We start from the raw sequence: 16,224 nt of genomic DNA on the forward strand, positions 1-16,224 counted from the left end.
GCCTAGCACATATTAATTTTCTTCACTGAAAGCAGGGACCGCATCTTTTTTTTTTTTTTTGCAGTACGCGGGCCTCTCACTGTTGTGGCCTCTCCTGTTGTGGAGCACAGGCTCCTGACGCGCAGGCTCAGTGGCCATGGCTCACGGGCCCAGCCACTCCGCAGCATGTGGGATCTTCCCGGACCGGGGCACGAACCCGTGTCCCCTGCATCGGCAGGCGAACTCTCAGCCACTGCGCCACCAGGGAAGCCCGGGACTGCATCTTAAACTCTTTTAAATCTCCTCTGAATCCACCACTAAACCACACTTATATGTCCAATAAATCATTTATGATTGTTTGATAATCATTCATAGACTATCTAACCAGGGAGAAACATCATTTAGGAAGTGAAGCTAAAAAGCAGAGGAATCACTTGACCTCTGGGGGTCTGCCAAGGTCAGTACTATCAAGCAAATTATGGTAATTTCTCTTTCTTGTATCCATCCTCCTAGGCCAAAACGAAGTAGCTATTTTTGTGTCTGGGAGCAATTTATATGGCACAAATATCGGAACACTGTGCCTGGCCACAGTAAGTGCTGAAATGTCTTTTGAATAATGAGAAATAAAAGTAGCAGATTTCCAGAGTTCCAAATATTTTAATGAAATTCTAGAAACAGCCATATCAGCATAACAATTTTCTTTTTTTTCTTTTCTTTTTCTTTTCTTTTATTTTTTTTACATCTTTATTGGAGTATTATTGCTTTACAATGGTGTGTTAGTTTCTGCTTTATAACAAAGTGAATCAGTTATACATATACATATGTTTCCATATCTCTTCCCTCTTGCGTCTCCCTCCCTCCCACCCTCCCTAAACAATTTTCAATTGATATCTGCTCAAGTTATTTAAACACACACACACATGCACACACAAAGAGCGACCATGACAGAACTAACTCTAAAAGAATTAAAGAAAAATTTAACGATGGGGAAAGATTGTTATACCTTTTTTAGCTTCACAGAGCAGGGACAGAGTGGAGGGGATTAAGGGAAAGTGTAATTTGTATGTTGCTTCTAAGCAAATCACTTCCGAAGCCTGACTTTAAACTACAGGCTCTTGCTCTGATTTTTCATTCAATCAAACATGTGAATTGGTATGCTATTGTAGTGGTATTTTTAAATGCTTGATTATTGGTATTCATATTTATTTCTTAGTCTAAGAGAACTGTCTACAAATAGTGAAAGAATTCAGAAAGCCTCAATAATTAATACCATTATTAAATTAACAATAAAATAACATGAAGAATTAATATCATTACAAGGCAGGACCTTTTAGAGAAGAACAGAGAGCAAGACTTTAGAAAAACTAATGTTTTACCAATGCAAACGTGGAAGATGCCAAATGGGGTAAATTCTTACTAGTTAAGACTAACCTTTGATAAATATTATAGTTGGGATTTTGTACAAAATATAAAAAGGATATTGTACAGTAATCATGGAAGAAGAACTTTAATAAAGAAGTACAAAATAATACAGTCAGTTCCTTAACCCATTATTTAACCACTGATGAAATTTTTATTGCATTAATCTCATTTTTCCAACAAAACGGACAAAATGAGGTTTCAATGAGGTTCCATCATTTGGCAAAAAGTTAACATCCTCCATCTTCTGCAATAAACACTGATTCATACACACAATCTATTTTTAAGGCTTTTAGGGATATGTACATAGAATGCATGAATGTAAAAGGATTCAGGGTGAAAATTAATGTCTTTTAAGAAATAAATTATTTTTTAAAATATACAGTTCAATATAATCACCTGTGACTGTTCTATTTCTGCTTTGTTTAACTTGATTCCAAGGATTTCAGCAGCAACTTTCTGAAAACACAGGAAGACCTACATAACAAAAACAGGTTTAAATGATTTAAAACAGGCATGTTTAAGTTACCTTCAAATAAATTGAACTTTCTAAAAAGTGATAAACAGCAAAAACTGCAAAAAATATGATGTACCAGGTTATTCCAAAAATAGCTTTATTTGTCAAATACAGCAACATTTTAAGTATAATAATTTTTTAAATGATTAAACCATAATTTGAAAAGCCATACACTTCACTGAACTGGTCTAAATATACGTTTATCCCTAAAAACTTATGCTTTTAAAGATTTAACATAAGACAATTAATTACAGCTACCAAATTAAAAAAAAAAAACTACTAGCATAATAACAAACTCCTATAAGTCCTGAAGAAAATGAAAATAAATTAGTCTATACTTTACTACCTGGGTAAAGTTTCTCGCTGCCAGTTCTACAATAGTCTTTTGATCTGGCATTAGCCTATCTTCAAAGGTCTTACTTCACAACTCTTTAATAATCTTTGTGGTTCTCATCAATTTTAATAAATTCTCCATATCTCTTGAGCAAAAAACTTATAATCTTTACTGTATTTTATCAAACAGAAAATGAGCAGCATACTCCATTATCATTAAACAAAAATCTATAGACACGAATCAGTCACCGACTCTAATGCATAACTTGTCTTTGTTCTGTAAGTGCTCTATCATATTCTTATCCCTACTTATCTCATGATTACTTACTGAATATTTATCACAACTTTACTAATTTAACTTCGATCCCTAATCAAAAAGAGATACATATCCCCAAAAGGTTTATGTCATTTGTACCCCGAAGAGCATTATATATTATAGTTCACTGATGGTCAATGTTCAAGGAGAAATAAGAAAGCTAGTGCGGTGGAATGGAGAGAAAAAGGGGATTGTAAGAAGAAAACTAGCAGAGAGATTAAGAGTGTACAAATCATGTAAGATCTGGTAAACTATGTGAAGAACTTTGGCTTTCACTCTGAGTGAAATGGAGGGTGGATTGATGTGACTTCTATTTAACAAGGTCAACCTGGTTGTTGTATTGAGTATTCACTATAGAAGATCAAGGGTAAAAAAGAGAAATCATCAAGGACACTAATGTAAGAGATGATGGAGGCTTGAAACTAAGTGGTAGCAGTGGAGATGGTAAGAAACAGTCACCAGATTATGGATATATTTTGAAAGTAGAACCAACAGGACTTGGTGATAGATGTGGTATGTCAAAGAAAGACAGGAGTCAAAGATGACTCCAAAATTTTCTTGGTCTTAGCAACTGGTAGAAGATCTGCCATTTATTTAAGTGGGGAAGACTGTGAGAGATCTGAAGAGGGAATACCAAGAGCTCAGTTCTGGACCTGAATTAAATTGGGACTGGCTGTTAGACACCTAAACAGGAGTGCTGGGGTATATGAGTCTGGAGTTCAGGAAAGAGGCCTGGCCAAAGCCATGAGACTAGATGAGGTCACTAAGAGAGTAAGTTTAAAAAAGAGAGATATCCAAGGATTGAGCCTAGGGCACTTCAATATTTAGAAGTTGGAGAGATAAGAAATTAGCAAAGGTGACTAAGAGAGTAGTTAGCAAGGTAGGAGGGAAACCAGGAGGTGTAGTACTCTAGAATCTAAGTGAAGAAGGTATTTCAAAGAGCAGAGAGTGATCAACTATTTTATATGCTGCAACTAAATCAAGTAAGATAAGGACTAAGAACTGACCACTGAATTTAGCAAAAAGGAGGTCACTGGTAGACCTTAATAAGAGCATTTTGGGGTGAAATATTGGGGGCAAAAGTCTGACTGGAACTGCTCAAGACAAACTGGGAGGAGAGAACTGGAGACAACTCTTTCAAAACATTCCACTGGTAACTGGGGGGAAGTGAGCAATAGCTAAAGATGTGGGATCAAGAGTTTTCTTGTATTTAAGATAAGTTATAATATTTTGTGTGCTGACAGAATAATCCAGTAGATAGGAAAAAAATGATGCAGGAGTGAGAATTGCTAAGCAATGTTTGTTACTAGGCAAAGAGAAATGGGACTAATGCACAGTGGAGGAGTTGACCCTAGCTAGGAGTATAGATCCATAGTAACCTTGGAGGAGACAGAAGATACGGGAAGGGATATGGGGTGGGAAGGAGAGTTGGGGTAGATGTGGTGGCAGGAGTTATGTGAAAGTTGTCTTCTGTTTGTTGCAAATATTTTATAAAATAAGAAACAAGGGCATCAGCTGAGAGAATGGACAAGGAAGTTTTGAAGACCTGAGGAGAGAAGAGAAGCTACGAAACAGTGGTATAGGTGAGGGGGAGAGATAATGGCCTAAGGACATGCATAATTACTGAGCAGCATTAAGGGCCCACTTGAGGTTAGCTACTGTGAAATGTAAGTGAAACCTCCAGCATGCCTCTGGGTTTTTTTCTCTGACCACGTTCAAATACAAGAGTGTAACCATATAAAGGCAGGGGCTTGGTTAAGGTTTATCCAAATGAGTCAGATAAAGTGAATGAGCAGAAAGGGACTTGACGGTATATGCATGGTAGTGATTTGATTGGCCATGAGATTAAGTTACAAAGAAAGGAAAATGAGGACATGAAAGGAGGACACTGAAAAAGTGTTAGGATCAATGTCTTGTAGGTCCTGCTGGGGTTGCAGACTGATTGGGTTAGGGCATTCAAGGGTGTGAGCCAGAAAGACAAGATGGTCAGTGATTAGGATGCCTGATATTGCAATATGAGATAACAGAAGGGCTGCAGTAATTTGTAATGACAATGCATGGGAGTTTGTGGCTGAGGTGGGGTGGAAAACAAAGATACTGAAATCACTAAGAATTATGACAAAGGCAGTATTAGAGAAAGTACAGTAAGCCAGGAGCTCAACTCCCTAAGCAATGAAGCGAAGTAAACTGCGATTGGAGATGACTGCAAGTCTTAAAGTGACTTCACAAGAACAAACCATTTCAAAGTTGAATTTAAAAAGAAAACAATGGGGATTTTTACAGGTGGTTCAACATAAGTGCACAAAAGATACTAAGTGGTTTAAACATAAGCTAAAATACTGGAAGTTAAAATAATTCTAAAATGACAAAAGACCCCCAGGAAGATACATGAGGGTGAAAGCCTAATCCATGGATGGATTTATCAAGGAATATTGATATTATACATTTTTTAAATGACACATGTGGGTATGTGCCCGTGTTTGCATTATCCTGGGGAAAGGGTTCCAAAATGTCACATCTTTAGATGAGTCTGACCCCCCCAAAAGATTAAATACCCTTTAAAATATTTAATATTTACCCTAAGCATAAAAACCATCAGTGAAGTCATACAGGAAGAATATCAAAAAGATTAAACCACAGAAAAAAAGTCAAACTTCCTTTGGTTGAAAATGTCAAGAAAATTAACGGTCAAACAAACACCTGGGCAGTGGAAAATATTTGCAAAAATTATGACAAATGGCTGTTATCCCTAACATAAAAATGGTCATAGGAAATTTTAAAAAGCAATAGAAAATTATAAACAGATAATAAGCAGAAAATTAATAGGTAATGAAATTTTTAAAATTTCAACCTCAACAGCAAAGAAATTCAAATATAAATAGCAAAATACCTTTTTTTCCTTGTCTACCAAATTGACAAAGATTTAAAAATAAATAAATAAATTCTGAATGTTAAAAAGAGTACAGTGATATGGCACTCATACAATGCTGGTGGTAGTATAAATTAACGTAGGCTTCCTGGTGGTAATTTGGCAATAGGTCTCAATTCCCTTCCAAGGAAATAATCAAAACATCACAGCTTATGGACAAAATTTTACATTAGAAATTTTGCAAAATTTTACAATGTACTGAACTTAGAAATAATCTATATACCCAACGATAGGGACGTGGTTGGATAAATTTTTGAACATTTATTTAATGGATTATTAACTCTAATGGATTATTAAGTCTATTTAGTAATATTAAGTGACATAAAATTTTCTACAGATAAATATATTAAATTAAAAAAACAAAATTATTTCTATATTATGATCTCAATTTTCTTTTTAATAAACATTTAGCATGATTAATATGGTGAACCCTGGAATGTCAATCCTTAGGTTTACAAATCCTATCTCCACCACTTATTCTGTGTACCCTGGACCCCCACAACATAACCTCTCTAAGACTATTCTATAAAATAGAGATAATCAGTTAGGATTGCTGGAAAATAAATCTAAATTATATGTGAAGATATTTTGGACTATTTCAAAAATATTTTAACATCATTCTAAGTTTCTTGTTTAAATGGTTATGGTGATTTACACAATAAACATCCAGTCAAATATGAAAAAATAAATTAATTTAATTAAATAGAGATAATCAGAGTAGTACAGTGCCCATCACAAAGTAGGCACTCAGTAAATGCAATTCACTAGCACTAGTGGCAGAAGCACTAATATTTGTGAGCATCAGAAAAAATAAGACTAGAAGGAATCATATGAGGTTATGAATGGTCATCTCTGGATGCTGAGATTATGAGTGATTTATATTATTTTTAACTTTTGTATTTTTTAATTCCCTAAAATAACCATGAAATTATGTTAAATGAATTATAAGAGGAACATAAATAGAATAAACATGTTGTATCTAACCTGATATTTTATGTCTTTAACAGGAATTAATTTGTTCCAAAAGTTAAGTAATAGAAGTATACTTCCTATGAAAATAAAAGTAAAACATCACTTGTAATATTCAGTATTCATTATTTTACTTACAGAGTCTCCTGTCTTTGCTGAGACAAAGTGGCTACTAAAACCATTTTCCTGGCAAAACCTTAAGTGTTTTTCAGGTTTTACTGTTCGCATATGCTCCAAATCAACTAGAAAAGTGAACAAAAACAGAGAACAAAATTCAATATTAGTTAATCAATACATTTTTAACATGTTTAAATTTGACTTATTTTCTAGTACTGTACCCCAGCTTAGATATGAGCTGTGTAATTCTGGGCAATTTCTTCAACCTCTTTATGCCTCAGTCCCTAAATCTAAAAGCTGGGAATAACAAATGTATCTATCACATATAGAGTTCTTTGAGAATTAATCCATGTTTACTGCATAAGGACCAGCACATGATAAGTTCTCAAAAAACTGAAGGCTATCATTCCTATTATCTATATAGCTTCAGGCACATTGATGATACTCAAAAAAGATCTACTTAGTATAATGTGTTTAAACATAGTGATTAATTGCAACATGCACTTACTCAAGCATATCTGGTTTGATAGTTTAATTACTTTAATAATTACAATAGTTTTGTAATCTCTATAAACGTTAATGTTAACACAAATGCATGACTAATTTTCTGCTAAAAGATACCTATATTTCATTGTATATTTACTTTATTTACAGCCATGGTTTAATTTCACAAAGATACAGCTCATTTGCTTTCCAAAACTAAAAGTATCCATTTTGAAAGTAGTAATGGGCCAGGATATACTTTCTTGAATAGTTGTAGGTGCTTTAAAGCAAAGCATAGTACTCATATCCAATACTGGTTTTATCCAGCACAGTCTAATTTTTTCAAATGTGATCTTTTATTTAACAGTTTCTCTTTTTACAACACTACAGACCCTATAAGGGTGTTCACTCAATGCTGTCAAATTATAAGGCAAATATATTCACAGGATTTAAGGACAACTAGGCTCTTTGAGTCAATATAGGAAAAAAAAACTTAAACTGATTTCCTGAGGAAGGGACCCAACCAACTTGTAAAAACTTGTAAATTTGCAAATCTAGTAAGCCTACATAATAGTGGCAATTGATTATCAACTAAAAATTGCTCTCATACTACATAAAAGGCTTTATTTAAAATTATATTGAAGGTCTTTAGTTTGTAAGCTCAAGAGATCTTTCTCTAGGAAATTTTTGATCTAGTGGGGGATTCCTTAGCCCCATTTATATTGCTTAGCTTGGATAATATGCAGCTTTTTTTCTTTTCTGGCCACAAGTTGCTATTCCTTAAACATCACTGAGACTTTATTTACAAGAAGAGGCCAAAAAATGTCCAGATACCACAGGCATCAATTTGTAGAAGACTAAAATACTAAGCTATTAGCTCTGACATTTATACATCTAGTTTATCATAATATTGAAGTTAAAATATTTTCCTAATTCAACAAGAGTAAGAACAAATCATGTCCCTAGGAAAATTCCCCAATGAAATTACTGTCCAGTTAAAAAAAATAAAGTCTGTCATTCAACATGTGCATTTGTCTTTTCCAATGGAAGAGTCTATCATTGTGTCTTTTCTTCCTTTTTTCTTCTCTCCCTCCCCCTCAGCCCCGCCCCACAACTCCTCAACTACTTATATAAACTACTATAAGCATTGGGGGATTTACGAGTCAAGCAAAAGTTTTTCTCCTAACAAAGATAACCATGAGAGACTAATACGATCACCGATCAATTGATAAAAAATTATTCAATAAACATTTATTGAGTACCTATTATATACCAAGCACTGTGGTAGGCAGTGAGAACCCAAAGATGAAAAAGATACAATCCAGGTCCTAAAAAAATCACCACCAGTATTATGAACATAAAAGACCATTAAGGATCATAAAAGTTATTTTAAATAACCAAGACTCTGAGAATTATAGCAGATATAGGAAAAGCCCTCACAGAGCTTGAGTATAAAGTTTTCCTCTATTATGTTAGAATTTAGTGAGCAACATTTAAGAGGACTTAGTTACTAGAGTACTTCACTCTAAATAATGCAGAAATGTAAATTCTGAAGATGAAATTACAGTGAGATACTGGTAAATTCTTTCATTTCTTCTATTTTTAAAAGCATCTTTAAAATTATTATACAGTATTAATCTAACATACATGTGATAACAATCTTACTGCTATGATTTAATCTCCCTTATGTCCTTCAGTGAACAACATCATTTCGCTAGTTCTTGTATTTTATTTTTGAAAATGGAATTAAAATCTGAAAGACAATTATGAAAACGATATAAAAAATGCCACTAACTAGAGACAACTACTGTTAACATTTTGGTGTATATACTTCCAATATCTAAGCAACTGAAGGACAAAGGCATTAACATTGTAACATGCAACTTCTTTTAGCGCAACCATACTACACCCTGCTTAAAGTATGCTTAACAATTTCAAAGGATAACCACTTTATTGATCATTCATTCATTCATTCAACAAATATTTGAGTGCCTACTATGGCCAGGCACTGTCCTAGGGGCTGCAGATACAATGAACTGACATTTTTTTTTTTTAACATCTTTATTGGGGTATAATTGCTTTACAATGGTGTGTTAGTTTCTGCTTTATAACAAAGTGAATCAGTCATACATAAACATATGTTCCCATATGTCTTCTCTCTTGCGTCTCCCTCCCTCCCACCCTCCCTATCCCACCCCTCCAGGCTGTCACAAAGCACCGAGCCAATATCCCTGTGCCATGCGGCTGCTTCCCACTAGCTATCTATCTTACTACGTTTGTTAGTGTGTATATGCCCATGACTCTCTCTCGCCCTGTCACAGCTCACCCTTCCCCCTCCCCATAACCTCAAGTCCGTTCTCTAGGAGGTCTGCGTCTTTATTCCTGCCTTACCCCTAGGTTCTTCATGACATTTTTTTTCTTAAATTCCATATATATGTGTTAGCATACGGTATTTGTCTTTTTCTTTCTGACTTACTTCACTCTGTATGACAGACTCTAGGTCTATCCACCTCATTACAAATAGCTCAATTTCGTTTCTTTTTATGGCTGAGTAATATTCCATTGTATATATGTGCCACATCTTCTTTATCCATTCATCCGATGATGGGCACTTAGGTTGTTTCCATCTCCGGGCTATTGTAAATAGAGCTGCAATGAACATTTTGGTACATGACTCTTTTTGAATTTTGGTTTTCTCAGGGTATATGCCCAGTAGTGGGATTGCTGGGTCATATGGTATGAACTGACATTTTAATGAAAAGAGACGAACAAGTAAATTACAGTGTATGGCAAATGCTGATATATCTTATGAAAAAAATAAATAAAGGGTACATGAGAGGAATTACTATTTCAAACAGGTAGGTCAAAGACCTTAAGAAAGCTAAGAACAAGGAAATCCGGGGAAAAGCCTTCCAAGCAGAGGGAACTGCAGTGAAAAAGGCCCTAAAGGAAGATTACACTTAGGAGATTCAAAGAAAAGCCAGGAGGCCAGAGTGGCTGAAAAGAGTTAGCAAGAGAGGGAAATAGCAGGAAATGAAGTTTAAAAAGCCAGGAATCATACAGGTCACTGTAAGAGAGATGGGAAGCTACTGGGGGTTGTAAGGAAAAAGAAAAAAAAGACGTAATCTGACTTACATTTTAAAAGGTTTGGGCTGCTGTGATGAGAATAAACTGTAGTCAAATGTAAAGCAGAGAAGCCATCGAGGGGGCTATAATAAAAATCTAGGAAAGAGAAGATGGTAGTTTGGACAAGAGTAGGAGCAAGAGAGATGGTAAAAAGTGGGGCAAATTCTCAATATATTTTTGGAATAAAAAGCGAATAAGAAATGCTAATGGATTTGACATGGGATGAACAAGATAAAGAGAAAACACTTGAAGATAGTTAACTCGAATTTTAAATGAGACAGTATATTGTAGGTTTTGTTCCAGGTACACTCAGCTGCAATGGATGGAGGTATTGAGCAGATGAGGATTTGCATTTAAGTAGAGCTGGGGTTTTCTCAATCACGTACAATTACTGAAAAGAAGGGCAAGTAATTGAAGATAATAAATGTAAGGGAGTGATTATATTGATAGACCATGGAATTTAAGTTGGTAGGAGGGGGGTTCAGGAAAACGAAAAATTGGTAAGATCAACTGATGTTAAGGTCTTATGTGGGTTTAAAAATTACTGGAATTGGGTTACCAAAGGATGTGAGGTGGAAAGACAGGAAATAATAGACGGGGATACATGAAACTGATAACTGATATTATGAAGAGAGTATGGAAACTAATATTGACTAGGTCTCCAGAACAAATATGTTAGTGTAGGTGGGTGGCAAGATTATGGCAGATGAAGAATTCAAGGAACTGAGACACAAAAGTATTAGAAGGATAATCTGTATGTGTACTAAAATTACCAAGAATCATGATAGCAATAGTAGTGGAGTGACTATGACCCAAAGCCAAAATCTTCAAGAAATTCAAGGCAGTGATTCAGGGGTTGGCTGATAACGCCAAGAAATATAAGTAGCAGGAGGTATAATCATATGGCTTGATATTCAAATCTAAGGGTTTTTAGGGAAGATGAAGGAGAATGTTCTGGAAAGAGCAATATGTAACAAGAAGGTAACTACCAATTACCACTACTCCAGTACAAGTGATAAAGTAGATATAGAAGGGGACGACAACATTTGAAAGAGCTTCAGGGGACAGCAGCAGTGTCATTATGGGAGAGCTAAGTGACAGAAGTAGTTTTAAAACTTTTGTCAAGAAAGATGTTGAGGGCTTCCCTGGTGGTGCAGTGGTTGAGAGTCCGCCTGCCGATGGAGGGGATGTGGGTTCGTGCCCCGGTCCGGGAAGATCCTACGTGCCACGTAGTGGCTGGGCCCGTGAGCCATGGCCACTGAGCCTGCGCATCTGGAGCCTGTGCTCCGCAACGGGAGAGGCCACAGCAGTGAGAGGCCTGCATACCAAAAAAAAAAAAAAAGAAAGAAAGATGTTGAGAATATGTACAAGAATTTTATCGATACAGAAACTGGGGTCTGAAAAGTGAAGGACAGAACTGTATGGGATAAGAATGCAGGAGGTAAATCAACTACATCAATGTCAAAGGCTTTCTTGTGTAGCTGACATAAATGGGGATAAAAAAACATGAAGATGAAAAAATTCTAAGACTGTGTTAGACAGACAAGAAAATCCAAATATTTCACTGTCAAAACCAACTGGGCAAAAAAAAAAAAAAAAAATCACTTAGCTCACTTACCCTCACCTGGAAATTAAAATGGAAAGAAAGAAAATAAGTTATCAAGATACTAAGTCTATCTGCCATGTTCTTAAAATCACATGGTACGTGAAATAGAAGTCTTAAGAGAAGCCAATTAACTTTGGCTAACAAGAATAATTTTGATAACAACTTGGAAAGCTGTTTGAAAGCGTAATATGTACAATTTTTAGTTTAATAAATTTAAAAAAATACAAATTACAGTATTTCATATTTTATAATTTAGGTTTACAGCAAGAAAGAGATACTAACAAAAGCGCATTTCAGGGATTCATGGAATATTAACAATCCACTAAGAAGTAACATTTTCTCAGAAATGTAACTAATAATGATATTTTACAGAATGTTAGACCACCTTAAATGGCCTTTTATAATGTTTCACATAAACCTGTGAAAACATTATTCAATCTCAGTATGTAAAGAAATGCAAGTGAGAAAAATGAAGTACTGAGTTCACCTTTCAAAATGAAAAAAGAGAGAGAGAAAGAGAAAGAGAGAGAGAGAGAAGAAACCTGGTGCTGCTGAGAGCTGGTACTACGGGCTTTCTGAAAAGCGACTCAAAAATGTGTGTTGAGCCTTACAAACATTTCTACTCTATGACCAAGTAAAACAATTTGGAAGAGTTTATCTTGAGGAACACATTAGGGATGTATAATAAGAATTATAAATTAAGATCTTCACCACAGTCATTTGTAATATAAAAAAAAATACTGGAAGCAATGTAAATGTCCCAGAATAGAAATACAATTAAATTATGATACAACCCCACAATACAATACTCTTTGGCCATTAAAAATTATGAACTTACGGGCTTCCCTGGTGGCGCAGTGGTTGAGAGTCCGCCTGCCGATGCAAGGGACACGGGTTCGTGCCCCGGTCTGGGAAGATCCCACATGCCGCAGAGCGGCTGGGCCCGTGAGCCATGGCCATTGAGCCTGCACGTCCGGAGCCTGTGCTCACAACAGTGAGAGGCCCACATACCACAAAAAAAAAAAAAAAAAAAAATTATGAACTTAAAGGGAATTCCCTGGCAGTCCAGTGGTTAGGACTCGGCACTTTCACTGCCATGGCCCGGATTCAATCCCTGGATGGAGAACTAAGATCCTGCAAGCTACACGGTCTGGCCAAAAAACAAACAAACAAACAAAAAAACAAATCATGACTAGTAAGTGAGGTCTTGGGGATGATTTTTTTGTATTTGATACCAAAGACAAAGGCAAATAATCAAAAATAAACAGTGGGACCACAGCAAATTAAAAAGCTTTCAACAAAGAAAACCATCAACAAAATGCAAAGGCAACCTATGGAATGGAAGAAAATATTTGCAAATCATATACCTGATAAGAGATTAATATCCAAAATATATAAAGAATTCATACAACTCAATAGTTGTATGAAACAAACAACCCGATTAAAAATGGGCAGAGGAACTGAATAGATATTTTTCAAAAGAAGACATACAAATGGCCTACAAGTACACGAAGAGATGCTCAACATCACTAATCATCAGGGAAACGCAAATCAAAACCACAATGAACTACCACCTCATACCTGTTAGAATTACTATCATGAAAAATACAAGAGATACCAAATGTTGGTAAGGATGTGGAGAAAAGGGAACTATTTTGCACTGTGGGTGGGAATATAAATTGGTACAGACACTCTGGAAATCAGTATGAAGGTTCCTCAAAAAATTAAAAACAGAACTACCATATGATCTAGCACTCTTACTTCTAGGTATATATAACTAAAGGAAATAAAAACAGAATCTCAATGAGATATGTGCACTCCCACGTTTATTGCATCATTATTCACAATAGCCAAGACATGGAAGCAACCTAAGTGTCTGTCAACAGACGAACGAATAAAGATGTGATACATACACATATATAACAATGGAATATTATTCAGCCATGAGAAAGAAGGAAATTCTTCCATTTGTGACAACATGCATGCAACCTAAGGGCACTATGTTAAGTCAGATAGAGAAAGACAAGTACTGTATGATATCACTTACATGTGGAATCTAAAAAAGCCAAACTCACAGAAACAGAGAGTAGAAACGGTGGTTATCAGGGGCTGAGGGTTAGGGGAAATGAGATGTGAGTCAAAGGGTACAAACTTCCAATTATAGGATGAATAAGTTCTACGATTCTAATGTACACATAGTGATTATAGTTAACAATACTGTATTATATACTTGAAAGTTGCTAAGAGAGTAAATCTTAAATGTTCTCACCACAAAAATGTTAATTATATGAGGTGATGATGGTAGTAATCATTATGAAATATATGTGTATCAAATCAATGTACTGTATACCTTAAACTTACATCATGTTATATGCCAGTTATATCTCAATAAAGCTTGGAGAAAGGCTATCATGTGAAATACACAATAGTACAGGATGTTAAAGAGTATAAAATTGCATATAATAAAACCCCTACTCTGTAAACATACTATATATGTATATATGTGCATTAATAGATGGCAAGGAAAATACTCAAATTTTTAATAAATTTTTAAAAATTAAAGTTGAGAAAAATTTTTGAATGACAGCTTTTTTTTCGGACTATTCTTTCAAGGATGTTTGTATGGCAACTTACAAAGAGAGAGTGTCTCCCTCAGGAATAAAGTGTAAGTTTGTTCGTCATCTGGTATAATAAAGATAATATCTCTCTCCAGAGCAAAGTTCAGAGATTTACTTGGAGACCATTATAAAAGAGATAGATTTCCTAAGTTCAGGATTCCTCAGCTGTGAGACAAACCGCTAGATACAGATCATCTGTGTGGGTCCCCTCACACTGTCCTAGCAGAACCAACACAAACATCGAGCTCACCCTACTTGCTATGCTGGGAGTAACATATTCCTTTATCTCTGATCCAGGAGCCTCATGCCTTCTGCCAGTATCCATGGCAGTAGCAGGCTAACTTGTTAGCTTCTAAGTAGGGTAAAATCTAAGATCCTTCACTGTTTTTGACATAAAGAAGAGTAGAACAGACACATAAGTATAAGTTGAGCAGACTGGATAGCTGTTCATAACCTATACTACATTTTCCAGTACAACCTGCAGTTAGCTGTGGCCATAAGACTAACTTCTGACCAAAGTAATGAATAAATGATATGCAACACTACTAGGCTTGACCCATAAAAACCTTCCATGTATGGTAGTCCTTACTCTCCTTTTTCATGGTAACCCATGAAGCCAACTGTTGAAAATGGCAGTTCCAGAAAATGGAAGGAGTTTGGGTTCCTGAAAGGGAGATGAGCCACTGATAAGCAGTACCTGGTTTTGGTCTTTATGTAAATAAGAAATAAATTTCTATTGTGCTAAGATATTGAAACTTTAGGGACTGTCTGTTTATAGCAGCTAGCATTACCTTAACTAATATAGATTGCCTTAACTAATATAAAATAATATAGATTTTTATATTTCTTGTTAACAATAAACCTCTCCCTGTATATACTGGGTCTTGAGTTATTAAAAATGATAACATGAAGTTATAACTAGCAAGATAATAAAATCTAAGCATTACAATTGTCTCTGAGATTTTGGTTATGTCATATTCAATTAAACAGTTACAAATTATATTAAACAATTATAAATTGAGAGGCACTTGCATTTCTAGTTACCAGGGAGACAAAAACAAACAAAACACAAACCACAGGAGAAATTTTCTTTCTTCCGCCATTAAATGGTTCAAGTAATACATGGAAAACAGTTATGAAAACAAAAATGCATTCTCCTTTGTTAATACATTTTGCTGGAAAATATAAAATGCCTGAACAATAATCAAGTCATGGGGCTTCCCTGGTGGCGCAGTGGTTGAGAGTCCGCCTGCCAATGCAGGGGACACGGGTTCGTGCCCCTGTCTGGGAGGATCCCACATGCCGCGGAGCAGCTGGGCCCGTGAGCCATGGCCGCTGAGCCTGTGCATCCGGAACCTGTGCTCCACAACGGGAGAGGCCACAGCAGTGAGAGGCCCGCGTACCGCAAAAAAAAAAAAAAAAAAAATCAAGTCATGACCAATCTTGTTCCATCCATATCCCCACTCTTAGATTATTTTAAAGCAAATCAAATATCATTTCATCCATAAATATTTTAGTATGATATACTCTTAAAACACTTTGTTTTGGTTTTATTGAGGTACAAAACTTTGATTTAGAAGCAACAAATTAGAATTCTGAATCTAAAGCTGTCACTTTCATCCTTCATTTGGCCCTGCTGATTCCAATGGAACATTAATTCCCTAAATTGATGTGATGGTTCAAAATTTACTCACGTGGATAACTTTCAGGATAAAGTGGCCTGTATATTAGGACACAGAAACAGATTTTGATGAGTAACAGAAAGTAAATGATGTTTAATAAACAATACATGATTCTGATAAAAATGACACT

At 35.4% G+C, this 16,224-nt stretch overlaps 1 protein-coding gene across 5 annotated transcripts in view; it reads right to left on the minus strand.

Moving 5' to 3' along the window:
• The window catches only part of RAB28 (RAB28, member RAS oncogene family), a 125,634-nt gene that overhangs the window by 40,473 nt on the left and 68,937 nt on the right, over positions 1-16,224 (minus strand). For all 5 annotated transcript variants that reach the window (XR_013828240.1, XR_013828241.1, XM_079920683.1 and 2 more), the window contains exons 5-6: positions 6,601-6,704; positions 1,798-1,875 (exon numbers count right to left, since the gene is read on the minus strand). Coding sequence is in view for 3 of the 5 variants with exons in the window: in XM_079920683.1 (XP_079776809.1) it covers positions 1,798-1,875; positions 6,601-6,704 (182 nt within the window). In the remaining 2 variants the exon portion in view is untranslated. The remainder of the gene's footprint in view (positions 1-1,797; positions 1,876-6,600; positions 6,705-16,224) is intronic.

This window comes from Stenella coeruleoalba (genome assembly GCF_951394435.1).
Source record: "Stenella coeruleoalba genome assembly, chromosome: 4".
Taxonomy (NCBI): domain Eukaryota; kingdom Metazoa; phylum Chordata; class Mammalia; order Artiodactyla; family Delphinidae; genus Stenella; species Stenella coeruleoalba.